General features: G+C 37.4%; 1 protein-coding gene across 1 annotated transcript in view; it reads right to left on the bottom strand.

The window, feature by feature from the left end:
• Nucleotides 1–5336: 5336 nt before the first annotated feature.
• Nucleotides 5337–27063, bottom strand: part of LOC134802683 (protein prune homolog 2) — a 35414-nt gene continuing 13687 nt past the window's right edge. The window contains exons 5-10 of the mRNA XM_063775316.1: nt 17041–17168; nt 14083–14215; nt 11922–12058; nt 11186–11317; nt 8960–9046; nt 5337–5566 (exon numbers count right to left, since the gene is read on the bottom strand). Coding sequence (XP_063631386.1) covers nt 5446–5566; nt 8960–9046; nt 11186–11317; nt 11922–12058; nt 14083–14215; nt 17041–17168 — 738 coding nt within the window. The 3' untranslated portion in view covers nt 5337–5445. The remainder of the gene's footprint in view (nt 5567–8959; nt 9047–11185; nt 11318–11921; nt 12059–14082; nt 14216–17040; nt 17169–27063) is intronic.

Genomic DNA, 27063 nt, shown 5'->3' with positions numbered 1-27063 from the left:
CAATCAGAAACGTTCCAAACAGTGACGTCATCAATCCATAACATATTTCTTAGAGCAACATAGACAACCTCATTGACCGAAATCTATACGTGGGCACCAAAGAGTTCGAAAGGTGCAAAAAAAATGTTATTTCGCCACTAAACATTTATTACGTCCAAAAAATATTATTACACGATATAAAGTAGATATCTATTTGTTATTACTTAAATAAAATGCTAAATAATACGATATTTCAACAACAAACATTTTTAATTATTTGGCTGAATGGAACTATCATTGCCATGTTGGCTGTCGTAACTAGAAAAAATGAAAAATTAAAAAGTAAAACCGGCGTTCGGTGATTTTCACTCAAAATGTACATGTATCTAAATAATTCATCTTAAACTGCAACCGTGTGAGAGTTTTTGTGTAAAATGAGTTATTGTGATAAATTTTTGTAATGTATTTATCATCCCTAATCGTAATATATGGTGCTGAATTAACAATATCATTCGGATTCAAGGGAAATTCGTAACTGTAAGTATGTAAACAATATCTACCACCCTACCACCAACTAAATAATGACGTCACAAATGGCATGCGAGGCGTTTTCGCGCGAAGTTTAAACTAGCTATAATAAAATGCAATTATCTATGTTAAATCTTATGAGTATAACTGAAATATAGTGTTTTTCGGAACTAATACAAGTGTACCGACGATATTAAAAGGGTTTTCAAAATTTGTCATCAGGCCTATTGTCGCCTGGCTGACAGAATAACAAAAAAAAAGTTGACCCACCCATTTCTCCGAATTTTCTAGAGTTATATTATGTGAAAGTATTGTGCTAATAATATTGGCAGGAAAATACAAACTTACAAAACTATTGTACAATAACCTCTGGCGTCCCACTGTCCTAAAAGAAGTACAATTTATGTCCAATAAAACTTCAATCATTATTAAATTGAACAGTCGAATTTGTTTTGTTTCATACGATTTTAAAACGAAACAAATTTTTAATTGGGGCATTCTCTATGAAAAGGGACTTTATTATCGATGGCGCTTACGCCGCACAGCGTCGCACGGTATTGTATTTATATCGGGGCATCGTTAATAATTACGTAAGCGCCATCGACAATAAGGTCCCTTTTCATAGATAACGTCACAATTATTTTCTAATACCATTGATTTATGTATGGTGGGCCGCTACGGGTTATTAGAGACTGAGATAGGAGCTTTTCTCTCTTTCTAACTCTGTGCAGAGAAAGGAATAGCATGTTTTCTTGATTATTAATATGTAGTGAAGTATAAACATTGTTATATTATGAATTTATTAAATATTGCTTTAATTGGTCCTATTATGTTTTCATAAAAAAATAACTAATAGTAACCAAGTACATACAGCAACACTCCTAACTGTACATCGGTGGACCAAAAGGCATAAGGTCCACCAATGTACAGTTAACAGTGCGGGCGATGGTACCTTAATACAGTTTTAATACAATTTATCATTAATTTAGATTTTTTGTACAATTACAAAAGTACCATACCATTTAAAAACTTTATTATCCAATATTCATTATATTAATTTGGGGCATTATCTATGAAAAGGGACCTTATTATCGATGGCGCTTACGCCGCACAGCGTCGCGCGGTATTGTATTTATACCGGAGCATCGTTAATAATGGCGTAAGCGCCATCGACAATAAGGTCCCTTTTCATAGATAACGTCACATATTATTATTAATATACGTATTTAGTATTTACTGATATGGAATGTCAAATACCATTTTTTAAACTGTTAATTTTTATTAGCATTAGTAAAAGGGCGATCTTGAGGTGTCTTTTAATTGAAAAACGCTTTTTAAAAATCATTAACTATTTATTTATGAAAGTAAGTAGTAAATAATCGTATATGATTCATAATTAATACATATTTGCCGTGACTTATTTTTCAAAAGTGTTTTTCAATAAAACGACACATCAAGATTGTTTACCTTTTTTCTAATGCTAAAAAAACGAACAATACCTAAATGTCAAACTCGTTAAATAAAATAATACTTTTTAGGAATGATTCGTTAAATTCCAAATGATAATAAACATTAAAAAATTACACGTTTTTTTTTTCTAATATTCGAAAAAAATGGCACAAATTAACTATATTTTACCTACATTAATAATATGGATTATAACAAAAAACGGCAAGACGTTTCTTCATGTTACGGAATTAATAGAGTTAGACCAAGAAAAGTCTGCATTTTGATAGCTCACGCAGTGCAAGTGTTAGTTTAAACGTCAACATCTATGAAATTATGACGTATGAATAACATTTGCACTGCGTGGGCTATAAAAATCGCTGCAAACTTTTCTTGGTCTAACTCTAGTACAGTAGCTATCAGATATATCGGAGCAGCCAAGGTGTTCACAATATCTGAACACGCACTCTAACGCCTTGACAATAGGGATGTTTCCTGTACTTAAAATAAATTATTTCAAACCGTGCACGAAATAAAGCACCAGATAATTATTAGAAAAACATAGATAGCAGCTATTTTTTTTTAAACACAATTTGTATTTAATAAATCGGATTGAAATATAAGAAGTAGGTGAGTTTACCGTGACGTCACTACATTCGTTTTCATATAAATTCCATATTAGCAAATCGTTTTGACAGTTCTAAAAAAGAAGCTGATTTGACTAGTAGGAATGTAGCCTATAGAGGCGTGTTCAGATATTTGTGAGCGCCTCGGCCGCTCCGATATATCTGATGGCGACTGTAGAAGAGGTATATAAAGTCTAAGAAAAATGTGTATGTTAAAAGTGGATTTTAGACAAATAAATTTACCACAAAACATAAAGTGTCATTCTATGGAACTTGCTAACTATGTAAACAAAAGTCACTATAGTTAGTTTTTTTTAGCATTAGAAATAAGGTAAACAATCTTGACGTGTCTTTTAATTGAAAAACACATTTTAAAAATCAGTCACGGCAAATATGTAACAATTGTGAATCTAATACGATCATTTATATTCTTCTGCTTTCATAAATAATAGTTACTGATTTTTAAAAAGCGTTTTTCTACCCTTGGGACGCCTAGTGCCATATCCGTACCAGTCCTGTCAACTGCCGGAGGGTCTTCAATTTTTGTACCCGTCAACTGCCTAGTCCCAGATCTGTACAAACTGTCTCAACTGCCTTGTGGCTTATCAGTCACCAAATTTATTGTATTATATTTTTACAATTTTGAGATCTAAACACTTACAAATAGAGTTTTATATCATTTGCACTATAGCACTTGCATTTATCGCGGCAGTTGACGTGTGCACGTACGCGAGCCTATCCGGCATTTGAGGGGGATGGGACGGATCCGGCACTAGGCATCTGACGGGTACAAGTACGTTTGTCGGTTCGGCGTTCCAGGGGTTAAAAGACATGTCAAGAGCGCTTACCTTCTTTCAAGTTCTTTCTAATGCTAAAAAAAACGAACTATAGTGACTTTTGTTTACATAGTTAGCAAGTTCCATAGAATGACACTTTATGGTCCGGCAACATATAGCGCCATCTATTGCGGCTGTCGAACTATTGGGCACGATTTCTCCTTAAACTATATACCTCTGCTACATATGACTGTTGTTTTTCAAACTAATCTAATTTTTATTTTCACGCTAAAATATCACACAAAGTAACATAACATCAAATTATCAAATTGTTTCCAGTTATAATTACACTAAAAATACAAGTTTAATTGTTTATAATATAATGTACTTTTTATATATGGACACAAGGTTGAACTCCACTGGCGGCACAAGACATTCAAATACAAGACGTTCAAATAAAATAAAATTAAGTACCTACTGAATTATATACGAATATAGAAAACAATTATTTATTATTATTAAAAATCTTCTGAAGAAATTAAATATCAAAATTAAAACAAACTATTAATTTACACGCCATTGCCAGGGGTGCATATTTATAACACCAAAATGATACCTCAGGTCAGAAGTTCCAAACCTATACCAATTTTTGCGCGATCTATAGTCCGACAAGAAATTGTAGAAAATTATTGAGGGCGCCACTTCCTACGTAACTGTCACATTTTTGACGTATAATACTTAAACATGGCAATAATTCAGTATGGAATTTCTTTAGTTCCATTTTATTTAATTTCTACTATTTTATGTCGCATTATTCCTATTATATAGTCCGTTTATTTTCAGAATAGAAATTTTATAACCTCAAAAGTAATACTTTATTCCTCCAAAATTAAATCTGAATAACTATGCACTGATTCATAGTGTCTTTTACATATTATTGTACCGCAATATTAAATATCACATTAGGAACCCTAGCATTTCCGAAGAAAAAGTTAATAAACATTTGAAGTTAGAAAAATTCTAATGTTAAAAAAAGGGGGTATAGTTGGAAAATCCTGCCCTGATTTTTTTTTACTTTAGTACAAACAGCAATACACTTAACTGAGTCGTTTAATTTCAAACTCGGGTAAATCCAACTGTCAGATTTTGCGATTTTGGTATTAAGATAAAGAAATAGGGTAGATATTTCCTAAGAGAATTTGAAATAGAGAGTTACTGTCATGGTAAATTATGGAGCTACAGTACATTTACTGCGTCACCTTTCGACAGAATATTAAAACTGTTAGAACGCCATTTGACTTTGATCATTATTCTTTCACTGATATGTGTTAACTTGTTAAATATTAAAATTAACGCCATCTACTCGAGAGTAGGCTGAAGGTTATGGCGCCATCGTTCGAAAAGATTGCACCATACCTTTGGCCTATAGTCGAGTAGATGGCGTTAATATTAATATTTAACAAATTAACACATATCAGTGAAAGAATAAGGATCAAAGTCAAATGGCGATCTAACAATTTTAATCTTCTGTCGAAAGATGGCAGTAAATTTACAGTGGCTACATAATTTACTTTGTCAATCCGCCTATACAGTCTATTCTCTTTGCTAAGAGGGTCGAATGGATTTACCCGAGTTTAAAGTTAAGCGACACCACTGTCCATCATTGGACCTTATGCTTATTGTAATAAGGTTACCGATGGACAGTTAACACATTCAGTGCCGAAAACCCGACTATCGGGTATTTTATGATTTCGTTCCCAGGCCGGACGACCCGCGGAGGGCGCCGTGGTGAAATGACCTCGATCCCAGTGCGCCCTCACGAACGGCAAAGAGGGTGAAACGCCGGAGTGGGTTTAGTGGGTAGGGCCAAATTCTCCCCCCCTCTCGCTAAGAGAGGGATAAGGAGCGGCGAGTCCCACACACTGTGCGTAAATGCATTCCCACTCCGTCAAAAAAAAAAAAAGGCCGGACGACCCGATAGTCGGGATCGTGGTACTACTGCTTTGTATGACGAAATTGTGGCCTGGCGCGGACGTCTTGTTTGGCTGGGTGGCAATGAATGTGTTAAGTGCCGGCGGTGGTACCGAAGTCTACCGCTTGCCCGCATCGTACTGTTTCACCAGTTCGGGTATAGCGTTGGGCTCGACTGGGACGAGTGACATTAGCTCGGTCAGGTTCCGCACGTAGCTCAGTTTGCGGAAGAATTTCGAGCTGAAAAAAATCATTAATGAAGGATGTTAGGGTAATTCGCCAGAAACAGGCCACCAGAGGGGGGCAAAAATTAACTGGAATAAGAATAAGAATAAAAACAGAAATTTTATTCTTATTCAAATCGATTTGAATTAGAATAATTCTTGCACTAGTTATTTTAGAATAAAATTAAGGTGAATAATTCATGTGACTTTTATTTTAAATGCGGAATAAAAAACAGAATAATTATTCTAGAAGTGGGGCTATTCTAACTAAGGTTTTATTCAATTAAAATGTTATTTAGAATTAAGTTAATTTTTGTAGTACAATTGGTTATATTTTGTAAGTTGATTTTCACCCTTCTATTTAAAACTCGGATTGATTTGATATTTGTTACTTTAGTTTAGGTATAGTACACATTGAAGAGTTCCGCTATACACTATCTAGTTCTATCATCCGATCAGGGTGCTTAGCCAACATGCCAAACGTTGACGCTCCGTAGAGTTGCGCATAGTCTCTCTCTATCACTCTTACATATTAGTGCGATAGAGAGACAGATAGCGTTTCGTTGTCGTAGCACTCGTGCCGCAAACGATTGGGTGCCTAGCTAAGATGCCAATTTTTGTTTTTAATTTAATAACCAAATCATTAGGTACAATTTAGCTGTTTTTAGCGCTTTCTGTCTCTATCACTCTTACATATTAGTGCGATAGAGAGACAGAGAGAGCGCTTCGTTGTCGGAGCGCAAACGATTGGCATGTTGGCTAGCCCCCAGAACAGCTAAATTTACCTAATGATTTGGTTATTAAAATAAAAACAAAAATTGGCAACTTGGTTAGGCACATTGGGAGCGTAGCCAACATGCCAATCGTTTGCGCTACGACAACGAAACGCTATCTCTGTCTCTCTATCGCACTAATATGTAAGAGTGATAGAGACAAAGCGCTTCGTTGTCGGAGCGGAAACGATTGGCATCTTGGCTAGGCCCCTAGACCAGCTAAATTGAACCTAATGATTTGGTTAGTAAATTAAAAATAATACGGTTACTGAAACTATGCGTTATGCGACTGTCAATTTGTAAGATTTTATTCCATAAAAGAGGTATAAATTAGACAAGAGACTAACTACTATTACATCTGCCTAACTATACGTAATTAGTACCTATACACCCGGACTACATTTTTATTCGTGGAATATTATTTCCATTAAAAATCATGATTATATTTATTTGATTAAGAATAAGTTATTCTCATTCAATTTTTTCTCATACGAATTATTCCCGACCAAAATTATTTGAATATTTTTGACGGGAATAAAATCATCTCGATTTTATTCAAATTCTTATTCAAATAATGATTTTATTCTTGAATGCCCAACACTGCAGGCCACTCGAAACTAAAAATGAATTCTATTCACCTATAAACAGAATTCATTTTAGTATACGGTGGCTAGTTGTTGAAGGCTGGCCGGTGGCCAGTTATTGAAACATTAAACTAAAATGAATTCTGTTTATAGGTGAATAGAATTCATTTTTAGTTTAGGGTGGCCTGTTATTAGACGGTGGCCAGTTACTGGCGAATTACCCTATCAGTGTAATGTATCAGTGTAATGTGTAACTTTTAGAATTAAAGTAGAGTTTGTGCGGAAAGAAGAGTGGTGGAATGTATGTATGAGGCCCACTCATACATACATTCCACCACTCTTCTTTCCGCACAAACTCTAAATTATGTGTTAATTGTAAAAGTAAACGAAGTATTGAGTTTTGATTAAATAATTAGTAAAATGTATTTAAATGCCACATCACTATAAGCTGCCAAATATCAATCTATCATGATATATCATGATTCATGATAATATAATAATACCGATATATTTATTATTCTGTGAATTTTTGAGGTCAGAGGGCAAAATATTTTCTTTTAATCAGGCGTTATTTATTACTTTGCGTCAATAGAAATTATTAGCTGAATAGCAGAGCAATATTACTGTAGAAATGGTTTTTTTTTTGTATAAAAAAATATATTATATGAAATAATTATATTAATTATATTACGAGCTTTTGTACCTGATTTTACTTTTTTTCAACCGGCAATTAATACTCATCGATACAATTGTAATTGTACCAAACCCAAACACAATAGGGAATATTAGGCAAAGCTCTGCGTAGGTGGCACCTTTGTGGCACATACAGTAAACAAACCACATTGACACATCACACGTCACGTCAATCACATGGTCTACCGCGAAACATGAAAATCGAAATTCCGTTATCTAATCTCTCTATCACTCTTGCATATTCGAGCGATAAAGAGGCAGATAACTAAATTTCGATTTTCGCGTTTACCGGTAGGCCCTTGTTAATAAACCGCCTTGATGCATCAATGTCATATTTTATTGTCTGTGAAAACTTGTCAAAAACAGTTAAGGCACAGTATGTATAAGTTAGTCTATGAATTTACTGAGTCGGCAGTGCTGCACTCTGGCGGCAGAACATTGCAGTAATATCTCCTATTAGGTTGCGTTGTTTTAGCACAGAGTTCCTATAGCCACCTCCAGTCTCCATCATCAGATCAGCTCCATGGTACTATAATATTGTATTGTCACCCGACTTACACACGTATGCTCAGCTTCATCGGAAACCGGGAAGTGGGTCAAAGGACCATGGGCAGAAATGTCCCCACCCACCAACAGAAATGAAACATGTCTCATTTAATAGATCTTAGCAACCTGATGATTTTTTACTATGACGAGGATCGCCATATGTATGGGGTTTTCATGGAAAACCGTGTTTTGTTTTTACATATTTTTTGCTCATTTCATTGAAAGTTTTTGTTTTTTTATTATACTAGTTGATTGATAAACAAGCATGCGGGGCTGCGTGATGGTAAACAGTCACCGCAGCCTATAGACGGATGTAACAACTCATGGTTATCACGTAATACGCGTTACCAACCATGTGACGTAAAGATCTTATGCCACAATACCCAGTAATTGCACTGCCATGTCTCACCCTTCAAACCGGAACACCGCCATGAAAACATAACTGCTTAGGGACAGAAAAAAACCCCATACATAGGGCGATTCTCGTCATAGTAAAAAATCATCAGTTTGCCAAGATCTATTAAATGAGACATGTTTCATTTCTGTTGGTGGGTGGGGACAGTGCCCATACAAATTTGCCCATGGTCCTTTAACTTGCAAGATTTGACCCGTACAAACATAGTGTCACATTACATAGGTGTGTACATTGCAAGTTAAATAAAAGTTAAATGTTTGCTTGTAAAACTTAAATGCAATTAAATTAAAATTAAATCTAGCTAGAAAGCTAGATTCGAACTCGCAGCCTACTGTTGTTGACACTAATAGCACTGATTTGATTGTAACTGTATAAAATGTTTGAACTTTTGAACTCACCTGACGAAGGCTTTGGTGAACGCAACGAAGATCTTCAGTCCGTACGTGGGGTGTACCAGGTATAGATGCTTCAAACTCTTCCGTAACCTGACAAACAGACAGACAGTACACGAATTCATTGTGTTACTTCCCACTAATTAATGAAACTGTGATTTGTGAGAGTTGTCTGATTTGACATACTTATACTCTGTATCTTTAGGTACTTAAATAACGACGACCGGTCTGGCCTAGTGGGTAGTGACCCTGCCTGTGAAGCCGATGGTCCTGGGTTCGAATCCCAGTAAGGGCATTTACTTGTAGGGCAGATATTTGTTCCTGAGTCATGGTTGTTTTCTATGTATTTAAGTATTTATATATTATATATATCGTTGTCTGAGTACCCTCAACACAAGGCTTCTTGAGCTTACTGGGGGACTTGGTCAATCTGTGTAAGAATGTCCTATAATATTTATTTATTATTTATTAAATAAAAGTAAACAAATATTTATACATTTTCGGGTAGTTATTACAACATTTATTGGTTAACCAACCAAATACAATACCACCTGGATCTGTCAATGAACGACCTGACTTTAACCTACATTATTTGATCGTGTAATGTTTTCATCTACCCTCAACTGGCTTAAGAAGCCATTTGAGGGTAGATTTTGCTTCCTCTTTTGTTAATACCTAAAGATAGACTATAGGCCTACTTGCACCATCCCACTAACCCAAGGTTAAGCGGATAAATCGTTAACCCAGTGTCAAATTGTTCTGGTAACCATGGTAACTCCAGGTTTAACAGGTTAACCCAGGTCAGTGGGATGGTGCAAGTGGCGCTAAAAACATCAATGAGATAGGAGTTAGTTGCAGCGACTTTGTGGTCAACCAAAAAGGTCAAATATGTAATAAAATGTTATATTAGAAAATCTACATATATATTTTTATCATTCAGTCATTCGTTCAGTTATAAAAAGTATATAATGGCGGCTTCGCTGCATTTCTTGTGCTAAATGCCACGAGAATCCTAACACTAGTTATCTGGTACCAGTCGCTATACAGTGGAACCTGGATAATTGCAATCTCAAGGGACCGGCCATTTTTTGTCAATTAACCAGGTTTTTCATTTAAGCAGGTCGTGTCAATTAACGAGGTTCAAAAAATCGTTGTGTCAATTATAGAGGTTTTCATTAATAGAGGTTGCGTTCTGACAAATTTCTTTTATGGAGGTGCAAATAACCATTGAAAGTAGATTTACACGCTTACGTTCTGGGTTTCTGGTCTATATATAGCTTCTATACTTGCACTTTTACACTACATTAATTACTACTTTATTTTCTTATTAATCATTTGGGTTTAAAAAATTCCCTTGAATTGTAGAAGAAAGTTTTATTGGAATGTAAAAAGCATACTTTGTTTTTGATTTAATAAAAAATATTTCACCTACTACAGGCTGTGATAGATACCCAATAAATAAATTGAATTCTGGATGAAGATATAAATAAAATGATCATTGCTATTAAAATATTGTTTCTGCTGTCTACAACTACATTATTTCAATTACAGAGGTAATAAGTAAGACTCGTTTCAATAATAGAGGTAAAAAGGAGAGCAAAAATAACGGATTTTTTTAGCACAGTGTCAATTATAGAGGTCTTAGTTGCGACGTGGTCAATTACAGAGGCAAAATTACGAAAAGCACTAAAATCTAAATTCCAATTATAGAGGTTCCAAAATTTCAATTATAGAGGCATTTTGGTCTCAAGGGTCCGGGACCGGACTTTTGGTTGCAATTATTGAGGTTTTCCATTTATCCAGGTGCCAATTAACCAGGTTTCACTGTATATGATACCAGTATACTGTCTTACCGTCTGTAATATTCTCGTAACCAGTGTATGGTGGGCAGCCTCCGCGGTCCCGCACTGCCGTATAGATATACCAGGATGTAGTTATCTGGTACCAGTCGCTATGGTACCAGTATGTCTTACTGTCTATCAGCTTGTAGTATTCCCTCAACCAGTGTATGGTGGGCAGCCGCCTCGGACCCGCACTGCCGTATAAGTATACCAGGATGTAGTTATCAGGTACCAGTCGCTATGGTACCAGTATGTCTTACAGTCTGTCTGTCTGTAGTTGTCAAAGCGGACCCCAGGCTCCTATGAGCCGTGGCATAAATGCCGGGATAACGCGAGGAAGAAGAAGAAGTAGTTATCTGGTACCAGTCGCTATGGTACCAGTATGTCTTACCGTCTGTCTATCAGCTTGTAGTATTCCCTCAACCAGTGTATGGTGGGCAGCCGCCTCGGTCCCGCACTGCCGTACAGATATACCAGGATGTAGTTATCTGGTACTAGTCGCTCTAGCGTCCAGATTACGTATCTGAGAAAAAATATCCCATGTAAAACATACATGTGAAATGAGAGCCAAGTTCAATATTAAGAATATGCGTCGTTGTTGACTTTGCCAGCAAAAAAATTGATATCTATATGGGTGCCGCGTTCTAGTTCGCTTGGAATGTTATTAAATTTCAGAAATGTTACTTTTCTAAAACTTACTTTGTTGGTATAAGGTTTTATTAAAAAGGCAAAGCCATGGGCATTCATGAGGTCTACAACTTACAGAGCAACTCTTTTTAATAAGTTTTAGACTAAAAAATGTATGCAGGTTTCCTCACGATGTTTTCCTTCGCCGAAAAGCTAGTGGTAAATATCAAATGATATTACGTACATAAGATCCGAAAAACCCATTGGCACGAGTCAGGATTTGAACCCGCGACCTCCGGATTGAAAGTCGGACGTCATATCCACTCGGCCACCACCACTTCAAATTCAAAGAAATTCAAAGGTCTATGTGAAGTCCCCAATCCGCATTGGGCTAGCGTGGGGACTATAGCCCAAGCCCTCTCGCGCATGAGAGGAGGCCTGTGTCCAGCAGTGGGACGTATATAGGCTGATTTTTTTTTACAGTAATAAATCGTACTTACAGGAACAGATTGTCCATAACATAGTGGTAATCCGTCCGACGGACGTCAGGCAAATGGCAGGCGCTGAAAACTATTAGAGCGCAGCCTGACGCGTCGTAGCCGCCGTGGGACACCACCCTCTTGTATGGCTCGATCACCTGGCAATTTAAATAGGGGATATTACTGCAATGTGCTGTCGCCAGAGAGCAGCACTAGCTCCTTTAGTAAACCATAGAGTAACTTATACATACTGTACCTTAAACTGGTTTTTGACAAGATTTCACAGACAATAAAATATGACATTGATGCATCAAGCCGGTTTGTTAACAAGGGCCTACCGGGAAACGCGAAAATCGAAAATTTAGTTATCTGCCTCTTTATCGGTCGAATATGAACTAATAAAAACGCGGGACAGCTTGCCTCCGCGCCCCACAAGCTCGCGAAATCAAAACGGTCAGTCTACGTCCTCGGCCCTCTAATATACAGTAAGCTACCGGTCAGTATCAGGGATGCACCTTCCTCACATGTATTTAAAAATAAACTTAAAAAATGGCTCCTGCAGGCGCAATTTTATGATATAAATGAATTAGTAAATAATAAATAAATGTATGGAATATATTATTATGTACAAAATGTAATATCTACATTAATGTTGATGCTATTTATACACTAATAATTATATGTTAGCTTGATATAATGCTTTAAATGCAAATTTACAAACCGACTTGTAACGATGTTACTAATAAATATTTTCTTTTCTTTTCTTTTCTTTTTCTTTTCTTTTCTTTTCTTATATGCAAGGGTGATAGAGAGGTTAGATAACGAAATTTCGATTTTCTTGTTTCGCGGTAGACCCTCAGATTGTGACGGATAGTGGTAGTGGCGCCTCCTACGCAGAGTTTTTCGTCATATTCCCTATTCATTAACAAGGAAATCTTACAAGATGGCTGAGATACGCGTCATACTCGTGAACGGGTGCTGTTTGTGGAGACTGGTCTGTTTAAGCTAACACAAGCTATTATACTTAGTAACTTTATTTTTATTAATTAATTACAGTGAGACGCCTCATTCTGCTCTCGTATGTTTCTTTTCTCTTAATGAATGTATTAATTATACAGGATATTGACTCTTGGAGACCCTATACATCTCTAAAGATAACTTGATAAACTATATAATCTTATAGTTCTGACACCTAGAGGCATTTACACCTCTAAATATTATAGATTTTCTTTTTTGTGTTTTGTATCTGTATTTTTTATGTAATTCGACATTAAGAGACCATATACATCTCTTAGTAATTGTAATACGTTAGATTGAATTGTTAGTTTTATTTTATAAAATTGTTGATGTTATTATTTTTGCTTGTATGTAAATTCAATGATGACGTGTAAAAGTGCCCTTGTGGCCTATTTGCTGAATAAATGTTGATGTTTGATGTTTGTTTGAATATGTGTAATATTTGACGGTAGTCACATCAAAAAGAATTTGAAATAGAGTTACTGTCATGGTAAATTATGTAGCTACAGTACATTTACTGCCATCTTTCGTAAGACGATTAAAACTGTTAGAACGCCATTTGAATTTGATCATTATTCTTTCACTGATATGTGTTAACTTGTTGAATATTAATATTAACGCCATCTACTCGAGAGTAGGCTGAAGGTTATGGCGCCATCGCTCGAAAATATTGCACCATACCTTTGGCCATACCGGCCACATAAAGACATATGTAACTCCGTATAAGATGAATAAAGTCTAAGAAAAAAACGTGCCTCGGAAATAAAGAAAAAGTCATTCTCGGATAGATGGCGCACTCACCTTTGGCCTATGGTCGGCTAGATGGCGTTGACGACACCGTTTTATATTTAACAATTTTAAAGGTATCAGTGAATGAACATGGGTCAAAATGATATAAAATAATAAAATCATTTATCCATATATATAAATTTTTTCGATAGTTCTCTACGTTTTCATTTTGAGTTTTAGTCGTGTGTCGATAGATGGCAGTAAATTTACTGTGACTACAAAATTTACTATGACAGGACCCCTCTATACTATCTATTCTATTTGGTTATAGTTATACTACCCGAAAATGTAAAAAATGTTTGTTTACTTTTATTTAAATACCTAAAGATACAGACCATATACAATCCGTTGTATGAAACATAAGAAGTACAGTCACCTTCATGTCGCAGGTGACGGGCCCGCCCGGCCGCGGTACACTCAGCCACGACCGCTCGTCCCTCAGTTCTTCGGCGGCCGAGTATTCTGGTATCGGCTCGCTCGCGCTGCATGAGCTGACGGTGTTTGTAGACCTGGAGACAAATTTATTGGGTTATTTTCTATTAGCTTCTACCCGCGACCTTGTCTGCGTGGAATGATATGATGATTGATAAAAACTTGTAATTTTTTTTTTAAGTTGTTATCCATTAGAAAAAAGTAACATCGCTCGTCTCATTCGTTATTCGTATCATTCTGTATTCGTCACTCGTTCTTTATTCATCTTATTAGTTTTTTTTTTCATTACTTTTTTTGGTCTGTAACTTGACCAAGGGAGACTGTGACGAAAAACGAGTAAAACGACAAGTTACAGACATCAACCAAAGAAGATAATGACAAAAAACGAACAAGACGAATAAAGAACGAGTGACGAATAGAAAATGATACGAAATAAGAAAAAAACTAAAAAACGATTGAGACGAGCGATGATGCCTTCATCAAATTTGTATTTGTATTTTTGATGATACCTTTTTTTCTAGTTGATAGACAGTTTTACAATACAATACAAATATGTACTCTTTTTTACACACCTCGATAAAAGAAAACAATACAAAAGAAAACAGAAATACAAGCAGAGCAAACAAGACAACAAGCAACACAAGAGAGCAAGCTTTATACTTATATGTGACGTCTCACGGGTAAAGATACCTTATGGCGGTTGGCGCTTACGCTATTAACACTTTCGCAACCAGGCAAAATTTCAAACAATACCCCAGAAACCGACAGTACTCGCTAGTCGGGCAACGACGTGCAACTCAATGCCGCACGCCGCGAACCCGCTAGTCGGGCAAGCGGCGGACGCTCAGGGCTGTGCCAAGTAACTTTCGTATAAGTACGTGGATAAAATTAAATCTGCTGTCTCATCTGTTCAGGCTCCCCGTTTTATCAATTATCACAATGCATTCAGTGGGGCAGTAGGAAATGAATAAAATCACACAAAGCCAAATCATCAACAGGCTAAACCACAAAGTCCAGTAAGAAAGCAGAAATCACAGTTGTCCAAAAAACAAGCCGAGTCGTCAAAATGAAAATTAACACAACACAACAACGTCCGAAGCACATCACAAACCATTACGGAATGGCTCCGATTGCAATTTTACACCGAGACCGGGTTGAAAAAAAACCCGGGTCGCAAACTTCAAATAGATAAGGGATGGTAAACAACATCTCCAGGGTTAAGTGTATGATCACAGTAACTACATTCTTTTGTCAAAGAAGTTGCGACTTTATTGTATGTGTACGAACGTACTAATTATCGTAACTATTCAAAGCTACTTGTTACGTTTTGCTTCCACGCAGTTGCAGTGCAGTGCTGTTTTATGATGACTGACCTATTGTCTTTTTCTGAGAACTGCCGCTTAGAAGTTAGATGTTGTTAGGTACTTAGTTGAATTTCTTGGTTTATTTTCTCCGAATTTTGTTTCACAAAAATCATCCTATGAGTACTCATGAAATAGATGTATACCTATACTTACTAAATATTCGTAAACACAAATTAGGTTGTACGATTTACGAAAATTCTAACTCCTATTGATACATACCCGTGTATGCAATTTCACGTAACCAACTAATAAGAATTTTTATTTTGTAATCGCATTAGGTAAAGTAAATAAAAATACAAAAGTGAAGTAATAAAATATAATAATCAACTGTAAGTACCAACTTTTCGACCACATAATAATCAGAAGACTTACAATTTTTTCTGTTAGTGGCAGTGGCAGCCCTGAGGTAGTGAAGATGCAATGCTTGCCCGCCTGTCGGGCACTTCGGCGTCGCGTGTAGGTTTATAGCTCTTGCCCGACTAGCGGGTATGCCGGCATCTGAGTAAAGTTTACGAGTGCCCGAGAGTCGGGTACGCGGTGTCGAATGTGTTAAGGTTGGCGTTGGCGCTTAGGTGTTAATAACGCCGCTCCAATATTATTGCGGCGCTATGCGACGTAAGCGCCAGCCGACATAAGGTACCTTTTGCTGTGTTCCTGTTCGACCGGTGTGTGGTACCCGGGCTCAGACTCGGGCTCCGAGGGCTCCTCCTCGGACTCTAGAGAGTGCACACTGCAGCTATCCAGACTGCATTGGTCGTCTGGAAGCTATAAGCTAATTGTACGCGGGGTCTCAGGAGGTTAATATACACAAGTACCTTTTGCTGTGTTCCTGTTCGACCGGTGTGTGGTACCCGGGCTCAGGCTCGGGCTCCGGGGGCTCCTCTTCCTACTCTAGAGAGTGCACACTGCAGCTGTCCAAGCTGCATTGGTCGTCTGGAGGCTATAAGCTAATTGTACGCGGGGTCTCAGGATATTAATATACTTGTGTATAAAATTACTTGTAAAAGGTACTTGTGTACCTTTTGCTGTGTTCCTGTTCGACCGGTGTGTGGTACCCGGGCACAGGCTCGGGCTCCAGGGGCTCCTCTTCCGACTCTAGAGAGTGCACACTGCAGCTATCCAAGCTGCATTGGTCGTCTGGAGGCTATAAGCAAATTGTACGCGGGGTCTCAGGATATTAATATACACAAGTACCTTTTGCTGTGTTCCTGTTCGACCGGTGTGTGGTACCCGGGCTCAGGCTCGGGCTCCGGAGGCTCCTCGGACTCTAGAGAGTGCACACTGCAGCTATCCAAGCTGCATTGGTCGTCTGGAGGCTATAAGCTAATTGTACGCGGTGTCTCAGGATATTAATATACACAAGTACCTTTTGCTGTGTTCCTGCTCGACCGGTGTGTGGTACCCGGGCTCAGGCTCGGGCTCCATGGGCTCCTCGGACTCTAGAGAGTGCACACTGCAGCTATCCAGACTGCATTGGTCATCTGGAGGCTATAAGCTAATTGTACGCGGGGTCTCAGGATATTAATATACACAAGTACCTTTTGCTGTGTTCCTGTTCGACAGGTGTGTGGTACCCGGGCTCAGGCTCGGGCTCCGGGGGCTCCTCTTCCGACTCCAGAGAGTGCACACTGCAGCTATCCAGACTACATTGGTCATCGTCAGGAGGCTAGAACAAAAAAATATATTTTCACAGCACCTCGAAAGACTGTACTTTGCTTTGCGAAAACATTGGACAAAATCGATCATTTTTTAGGGTTCCGTACCCAAAGGGTAAAAACGGGACCCTATTAGGTACTAAGACTCCACTGTCTGTCTGTCACCAGGCTGTATCTCATGAACCGTGATAGTCTCTGTCTAGCAGTTGAAATTTTCACAGATGATGTATTTCTGTTGCCGCTATAATCCTAATCGGAACACGATACCGAATATGCCCTTAAACGGATCCCCACTATTTTTGTTACACCTTGTATTATGCCATGCAATTATGTCAAGTATTGTTTTTAAAAGATCAGTGAAATATTATATTATGTTGGAAACGCTGGTGGCCTAGCGGTAAGAGCGTGCGACTTGCAATCCGGAGGTCGGGGGTTCAAACCCCGGCTCGTCCCAATGAGTTTTTCGGAATTTATGTACGAAATAAAATTTGATTACGAGTACCAGTCGCTTTTCGGTGAAGGAAAACATCGTTAGGAAACCGGACTAATCCCAATAAGGCCTAGTTTCCCCTCTGGGTTGGAAGGTCAGATGGCAGTCGCTTTCGTAAAAAGAAAGTGCCTACGTCTTGGGATTAGTTGCCACGCTCCCATGAGCCGTGGCAAAAATGCCGGGATAACGCGAGCAAGAAGAAGTTTGCCACCGACGTAGTATAAAAAAACCGGACAAGTGCGAGTCGGACTCGCCCACCGAGGGTTCCGTACTTTTTAGTATTTGTTGTTATAGCGGCAACAGAAATACATCATCTGTGAAAATTTCAACTGCCTAGCTATCACGGTTCATGAGATACAGCCTGGTGACAGACGGACGGACGGACGGACAGTGGAGTCTTAGTAATAGGGTCCCGTTTTTACCCTTTGGGTAGGGAACCCTAAAAAGCAGTACAATCAAGTAAGTTTGACATTATTAGCGCATGTTTGCGAACAATGGGCAACGTTCGATAATGCCTCATTGTTCCAGTTCCCACCGTTACGATTGTGCAATGTGTTATCAACATACTATACTTTGTCGCTAAATCCGAGGTATTACCGAAGTTTCGGTTTCAGCATAAAAATATTAAAAATCATGTATCGACTGAATGTTCGGTATCGGCCAATAAGCTCCCGAACCTTTCGGCCGCCCCTAAGGCTTGCAATCCGGATATCCGTCCAATTTACTATCCGGATTTAGATGAGATTGATATCCGGATAAAACGAATAATTCGAATAGCATTTATGACAAAAATATCAGTCAATTTTTTTTTTTATATTTCAAAAACGTTGAAAATCATAACGTAAACGATGTCGGTTGATTTATTTCTTTATTTGGATACATTTTTACGGTATAAAACTGTTTATATAAGTATTTCTCCTTGATTGCCGACTACTCCCTTATTTTCTTAAATATTTGGGAACAATCTTATGCAGACCGATCTAGCTCCGTAAAATGTGAAAATAACTTTGAAATTTTGAATGTACTTGTACCGTGTTCCTGACAAATGCACTGCACTGCATTATTGTTAGCGTCTGAATACATTATTAATAACGTGCGAACAGAATTAAAATGGCTCCAATGGAGGAGAACGTCGGATGATATTGAACTGCTAAACTGAACGAGATGCAGTAGCTGTTTAGCAGATATGATAAGAAAGTTGTAGCATTCTGCATTTTGAATAAATCTGTAATGAAAACCTTGATTGAGCTTAAATGCAATGTAATATGTCAACAAAAAGAGACTGTCTCAACAGTTAGAAGACGTATTCGATTCTCTAAATATCATCAAAACCACGGCCAGTACAATACTATATGCCAATAAGACAGATTTCTTAACTGAAGAAGAGTTTGACTACTAGTAATAGTAGTAGTTTGTATAATTCATGGTTGTAATATTGACATGAAATAACGCCAAATATCGCGTGATCATATGAAGTCAATTAAGAAATGAATTTCACAGCGCAGGCTGCCAATATTAAGCGGAGGGTTGAAGTATCTCCATAAACTATAATTTTTTACAAATATAGTTAAAGTCGGCCGTTTGCGTTTGCAAAATTGAACCTAATAATACGGTTCTCATAAATAAAAATTGCCGAAGGTTGTTTGTCACAGTAAAGCTTCAACGAAAAAAATTTCGAAGTGAAATTCGGACAATAAAATTTCGACGAAAAGGTAGAACTCCTATACCTTTTATACGTAAAATTTGATTCTATTACACATTTTATGAAGTTCATGTGAGTTTTGTTAAATAAAAAGCAAGTATTCGAATTATCCGTTTTATCCGGATATCCAGATAGTAAAATAGTTAATATTCGAAATATCCGGATACAAAAAATGGGCGGATATTGCAAGCCCTAGCCGCGCCGAAACTGTATTTTCGGTAATTTTTTATTTAATTTTTTATTGATTCATAAAATTTACACAGCATTACAGCGGACTAATACACTGTGAAATTTATAATAGACAGTATTTATACAAGACAAACAAGGTACATGATACAGTCTAGGAAGGACAAACAGATCAAAATGTCAGAAAGAAAAACTAATACAAGACAGATGATTCACGCTTATCCAACGCCTCACAGAACTTCATACATTCTTTACACAGATCCATCCAACTACTTGCAAATACATCACATTCCGGTGCTGATGCGAGGAGCGCATTGATATATTGTAGTGCGCGGACAAGTGGTGATTTGCCATGGGACATAGTGTGTGTTTTAGGCACATCTAACAGGTGATGACTTCGTGGTCGAAAATTAAATTGGGCCTTCTTAGCCATAGATGGAACGAACAGGCGTACGAGCTGTGCAACCAGTTCCCCCAGGGCAGTCCGAGTTCCCCCGTAAGACATTACATACTGTGGTCAAGAGCCCGTAGTTACGCCTTACCTCTAAGGAATTAAACCCTAAAACGCCAAGCAGGAACTTTGAAGGGTACAAGTATGGGTAATAACCGTGCATCTTTTTATAAAGGAACCGCAGAAAGGCTTTCTGGATTTTTTCCAGAAGCAAGACGTACTTGTCCTCATGCGGGTTCCACACGACCGATGCGGCTTCAAGTTTACTCCGGACTAACGCAGTGTACACTAATTTAATAGCCCTGACGTCATCGAAATCTCGCGCATTCCGAACCACAAACCCTAACCTCCGATAGCAATTTGTAGCCAACGCTTTCATATGCTCATGAAAGTTGAGCTGCGTGTCGAGGATAACACCCAAATCGCGTATAGACTCGACACGAGTTATGGGATCAGGACCTAGCAGGTATTGAGCAAATATGGGACTATTGGCACGGCTAAAAGTCATCACGGAGCACTTTGATTTGTTGAAGAGGAGCTTTTTGTTAATGCTCCATTGATGAAGTCGATCAATATCCTCCTGCAAAGACGCGCAGTCGGACAACTGCTGCACTCCATAAATGAGCTTTAGGTCGTCGGCATATAACAAACATCTGGCATGCTTAGGGACTTCAGCTAAGTCATTTATCATTAAGCCAAAGAGAAACGGACCTAAATTGAACCCTGACTGACTCCGGAACGTGTGTGGTAGGGTTTCGATACGAAGCATCCGTGCTGCACGTACTGCTGTCGATCGCGCAGATAACTGGCAAACAACCGGAGCAACTTCGGTGAGAAGCCAACGCTACATAGCTTGCTCAACAGTATGTCGTTATCCAACGATCGAAAGCCTTCTTAAAGTCAAAGTACAGCACGTCAACTTGTATTCCTTTATCTAAATGCTCAGAGACGGAGTCTACCAGAGTTAATAGGTTCGTTTCGACAGATCGCTTAGGCCTGAAACCGTGCTGAGAATCGCAAAGGTAAGGTTTTACTTGAGAAGCAACGAGTCTATTTACGATTGACTCAAACACTTTTGCAATTGAAGATAGAATGGCTATAGGGCGGTAATTCTCGACCTCGGACGTTTCACTCGATTTTGGTATGGGACGTACTCTTGTAATCTTCCATTGACACGGGTACTCTCCAGAACCAAGGATCAGGTTGTAAATGTGAAGTAGTGGCCCAGTTAGCCATTCCTTGCACCCCTTAACAACAAATGCAGGGATGCCATCAGGGCCAGGGGAGCTGCGAGGTTTTAAATGAGCTATACCAATTTTTAGATCAGCAAGAGATATCTCATATACGTTTATATAATTCGAATTACGTGTTGAGTCGTTACAGATGATGTTTTCATAGTCAAGGAGAGGTTCAGACGGAAGAAAAACGCTTGAAGAAAAGTTTGAGAAGGCCTGGGCTGCTTCAACCCCCTCATGCATCTTTCCCTCATAATTAACCTGCGGTTCAAACCCTCCTTTGGATTTTAGACTGCTCACGTGTTGCTAAAATGCCCTAGGTTCGGAAGTTATCTTACTTTGGATATGACGGACATAATTCTCATAGGCTACTGTGGTTTTCGATTTTACAGCTGCCCTTAGCCTGGAAAAGTCATCATATACCGCAGTGTCACCTGTTCGTTTCCATTCACGGTGAAGATTTACACCTTTACGCCTTAGCCTTAGCTTTACGCCTAATATCCTTTATTAGATCGGCAGTAAACCATATCGGATAACGTCTACGCGCTTTATCAGATCTTAATTTCCTAGGTATACAAATGTCGAACATGTAGTATATTATATTATAAAAGCGCTCCAAAGCAGTGCCGACTTCGCGACTCTCAAGAACTTCTTGTAATGTCCGAACGAAGTTTCGGTTCCATCAGGTTTAGGTAGGTTTCGACCAAACTTGAGCAAAACCAAACCTTCGGTTTCGGCAATAAATCCAGTCTCGTTGGGACACTAAATTATAACCTTTAACAAAATAATATTTTATAAAAAAAACCGACTTCTCAAAATAGTTTGAAATGCCATATGAATTATTGGCTGGTATTTAATCACCAGATATAGTAATCTACTTCGTCACCTTTATCTGGTAGCATATTTCATTTCTATAAGGGTCGCAGTTCTAACCTAACCTTACCCACTTTTCTAGTAGCATTTCGTTTCTCTAAGGGTCGCGGTTCTATCCTAACCTAACCCACAAAATCGAAATATGCGTGCCAACTATGCAAACTATGCGTCCTTGAAGAGTTCTGTTCCGATCATCATCAGCAGTTCCACTTCATCAAATGCGAGTTATTAAGGCGCGGTGTGTAGTAAAATGCACTTTTTTGTCACCATATTTACAGACTTTTACAAGGATTTCATGCATTATTTTCTAGTATGTATAACTTCAGTCCTTGAACTACGTTATTGCTTGTCAGAAACACGACGGCTCATTATTTTCTCGATAGAATCTTAAGTTGAAAACATGCCTAACACTGTCTTTATTTCCTTATGTTAGAAGTACTAGGACGAAAATGTATATGAAACTTACTTCAGTCGATAGCTTTTAAGTAAATCTTCATTATTGCTTGTCCTTTTATCGATACGTTAATTTTTTCATTCATCATTTGATGAATTCAACATTTTGCCTACTAAATTACACCCTACGCGGCAATACCTTGCGCCTATTCCTCACGCCAGTACGCCCGTGACCACTGTCAGCGTCGGACCTGTGCTAGTTTAGCGGACGTTTCATAAAATGGGTAATCACAGTATAAATATGCAAATATATTATACACACAATGTTTTTCAACATACTTACGAAGGAAAGCAAAATAATTCTTAAATACGGTGACATTTCAGACATTAGTCCGTTATATTGTCATTTTATAACAAGTTGGGCAGCAAAGGCACACACCCATCTAACCAATCCGGAATTCAGTCACGATTGATAAATTGTGTAAACATATTTTAAAAGGCTATAAAATTAATCAAATTGAATAATTTAGACTGGTCACATTTTGTAAAAATCGATTTCTACTGGCAAAACATATTACTTTTTGGCAACCGGGTTTTTTAATCTAATTAGACCCCGCTGAATCCGAATTTGCCGCTTGATCGATCGAATTCTTGACTGGAAGTGAGATAATGTGATATTAAAGGTCCCTTTTTTTAGTTTTTCGTAAATAACTCGTAAACGGTGGCCAATATAAAAAAAATGAACTAATAATCTACATAAAATTTTCAATAAAAAAGATTCAGTACATTTTTAGCAGGGATCAATATTTAAAAAGATAATAAAGAGGGAAAGTTAATTATAATAAATTCTAAGGTTCCTTGTTTTTATTTTTTCGTTAATAATTTGAAAAGTATGACTCATAGCAAAAACAAATCTTACACATAAATAATAAACATAACATTTCCTACAAGAAACATGTAGAACACTTTTCGCTAGGATCAATATTTAAAAAGACAAAGCATCCGGTAAGTTAATTACAATCAATTTTAAAGTCCCTTTTTAGTTTTTTGTAAATAACTCGTAAACGGTGTCCCATAGCAATATAGGTTTATATGAATAAATAATCTACATAAATTTTCCTGCAAAAAACATCTGAACACTTTTCTCTAGGATCAATATTTAAAACGATATTAAAGGAAGAAAGTTCATTACAATCAATTCACATGTCACTTTTTTTAGTTTTTAGGGTCCCGTACCTCAAAAGGAAAAAACGAAATCGAAATCGAAATCGTTTATTGCATATCACATAGCAGGAACAGGTGTTCTTAAATATAAGCAGTTCATGTGACGCCCTGTTAGGGCACAGCAACATGGTTCCACATAGGACAACATACTAATATAATCTAAAATTGTACATATTATTTACATATATTCCTAATAGTTATTTAATTATTTTACATTTTGATATTATCTTACACATACTAATTATAGATTTAGAATTACAAGTATCACTACACCAAAGAGATATTATGTATCTTCAAAAAATTCTCTTATACTATAATAACATTTATTTAGCAGGAATGATTTTAGTTTCTTGCTGAACAGGCTTAGTTTATTCTCATTTTTTATGTTATTTGGGAGGTGATTATATATTTTTATGGACATATAGTGTGGGCTAGCTGTGACCAATTTCAGTTTAGAAAAAGGAAGCTTTAATTTATTTAAATTGCGGTCATTTCTTCTGGGTAGTGTTTCAGGAGAGTATAGTTCACTATGTTTTCTTACAAATTTGCTGGTCTCCAGAATATATATAGAGGTAAGGGTGAGTATTTTATATTTAACAAAAAATGGCTTACAGGATTCCATTTCGTCAATGTTGGCTAGGATTCTGACACATCTTTTTTGGAGTATGAATATTTTGTCTATGTCGGTACTATTACCCCATAAAACGATCCCGTAGGATATTCTGGAGTGAGCGTATGCATAGTACGCTGCGAGAGCTGTCTTTAAGTCCGTTACGCGTTTGAGGTGATTTAGGGCATAAATGAATGATGATATCCTTTTCGTCAGGTTTTGTATATGCTGCTTCCAATTGGTACTAGTATCTATATCTATCCCTAATAAAGTTGTTGATTTTATGCATTCTAATTTAATGTTATTATAAGTAAGGCTAATTGGCAAGTCTTGTTTTTGATGGGGTTTGAATTGTATGACTTTTGTTTTATTTAGGTTAAGTTCAAGATTGTTGGCTTGTAGCCAGTCCTCTGTTTTATGTAACGGAACCCTTATAGGATCACTCGTGCGACTGTCTGTCTGTCTGTCCGTCTGTCACAGCCCATTTTCTTCAAAAGTACTGGACCAATTAAGTTGAAATTTGGTACACACATGTAAATTCGTGACCCAAAGACGGACATCTTACGTAAACAAATGAATTTTAAACATGGAGGCCACTTTTTAGCCAAGGGGGGTTAATTAACATTAAGAACCTATTTTGCTATGGGCCACCGTTTACGAGTCATTTACGAAAAACTTAAAATAGGGACCTGGAAATTGATTATAATTAACTTACCCCCTTTAATACCTCATTAAATATTGATCGTAGCGAAAAAGTGTACAAAACCTTTTTTGTGGACAATTTTATGTATAATATTTTTTGCAACGGGGGCACCGTTTACGAGTTATTTACGAAAAAAAAGCGACCTGTGAACTGATTGTGATTAACTTTCTTCCTTTAATATCGTTTTAAATATTGATCCTAGAGAAAAGTGTTCAGATGTTTTTTGCAGAAAATTTTATGGAGATTATTTATTCATAAAAACCTATTTTGCTATGGGACACCGTTTACGAGTTATTTACAAAAAACTAAAAAGAGACTTTAAAATTGATTGTAATTAACTTACCGGCTGCTTTGTCTTTTTAAATATTGATCCTAGCGAAAAGTGTTCTACTTGTTTCTTGTAGGAAATTTTATGTTTATTATTTGTGTAAAATTTGTTTTTGCTATGAGTCATACTTTTCAAATTATTAACGAAAGAATAAAAACAAGGAACCTTAGAATTTATTATAATTAACTTTCCCTCTTTATTATCTTTTTTAATATTGATCCCTGCTAAAAATGTACTAAATCTTTTTTTATTGAAAATGTTGTGTCGATTATTAACGTTTAACAAATTTTTTTTTATATTGGCCACCGTTTACGAGTTATTTACGAAAAACTAAAAAAGGGACCTTCAAAAAGTGATTATAATTAACTTTCCCGCCTTAATATCTCTTTGAATATTGATCCTAGCGAAAAATTGTACGGAATCTTTCTTGTAGGCAATTTTATGCAGATTACTTATGTTTAAGAAAATTTTTGCTATGCGCCACCGTTTAAGAGTTATTTACGAAAAACTAAAAAAAGTGACCTTTAATATCAACTATCTCACTCATAATATCAACTCACTTCCAGTCAAGAATTCGATCAAGCAACCGGCAATTTCGGATTCAGCGGGGTCTAATTAGGTTAAAAAACCCGGTTGCCAAAAAATAATATGTTTTGCCAGTCGAAATCGATTTTTACAAAAACATGATCAGTCAAGTATACACTCATATTGTATATAATTAATAATTATTTAGGTACACTCACCGACCTCACCGTCTTAACTACCATTTTTAGGGTTCCCTACCCAAAGGGTAAAACGGAACCCTATTAGTAAGACTCCGCTGTCCGTCCGTTCGTCCGTCCGTCTGTCACCAGGCTGTATCTCACGAACTGTGATAGACTAGATAGACAGTTGAAATTTTCACAGATGATGTATTTCTGTTGCCGCTATAACAACAAATACTAAAAAGTACGGAACCCTCGGTGGGCTCAGTGGGCGAGTCCGACTCGCGCTTGTCCGGTTTTTAATTTCATTAAGTACTCATCAAAATTCGAATTTACTAATAAATCTTATTCAATATTAATTGCCGAACTAAAAATCCCGGAACTGACAATTCAGAATACCGATGTCGTCAGAATAAGGACGTAGACGTGCTGCGCGGGAATGGTGCGGTGCGCCGCGCGGGGCGCCCGCCTGCCCGTTCTACCACGCGTCTGCTTCACCCCCTTGAAAACGTAAAACTCGAGTATAAGAGCGCCTTAATGAAAATGCTTGAAAAAAAAACATACAACCGAATTGATAATAGAGAAGCAACGGATAGTTGTTTGGCCGGATACCGGATACCGGATATTCGGCGTGACCATCGGCCGAATATTCGGTATCCGACCGCCGAATATTCGGCCGGCGGAACTATACCTACATTTCGGTTTTTCAGGTGCGCATTGTGCAGGTTTTGACCTGTTTCGTAATAAACGTTCGCGCGGACTCATTTCTAGGTTCGAAATGAGTGCGCGTGCAAGTCAGTTAAATGTTTAAATTGTTTTAAAATAATATACGAGTACGATTATGACCGTGACTGTTTCTTATTCCAATTTTGTTTACTGCGAAATCATGGAATGTTACTATCCGGTATCCGGCCGGATAGTAGGTTACTATCCGGTATCCGGCCTGATGTTAAAATAATGGCCGGATAGGCCGGATACCGGATAGTAACCGAATATCCGGTGCATCT

This window comes from Cydia splendana, chromosome 25, assembly GCF_910591565.1.
Source record: "Cydia splendana chromosome 25, ilCydSple1.2, whole genome shotgun sequence".
Classification (NCBI taxonomy): domain Eukaryota; kingdom Metazoa; phylum Arthropoda; class Insecta; order Lepidoptera; family Tortricidae; genus Cydia; species Cydia splendana.
Note: the sequence above shows the minus strand (reverse complement) of the source record. Positions and strands in the feature narration are given on the sequence as shown.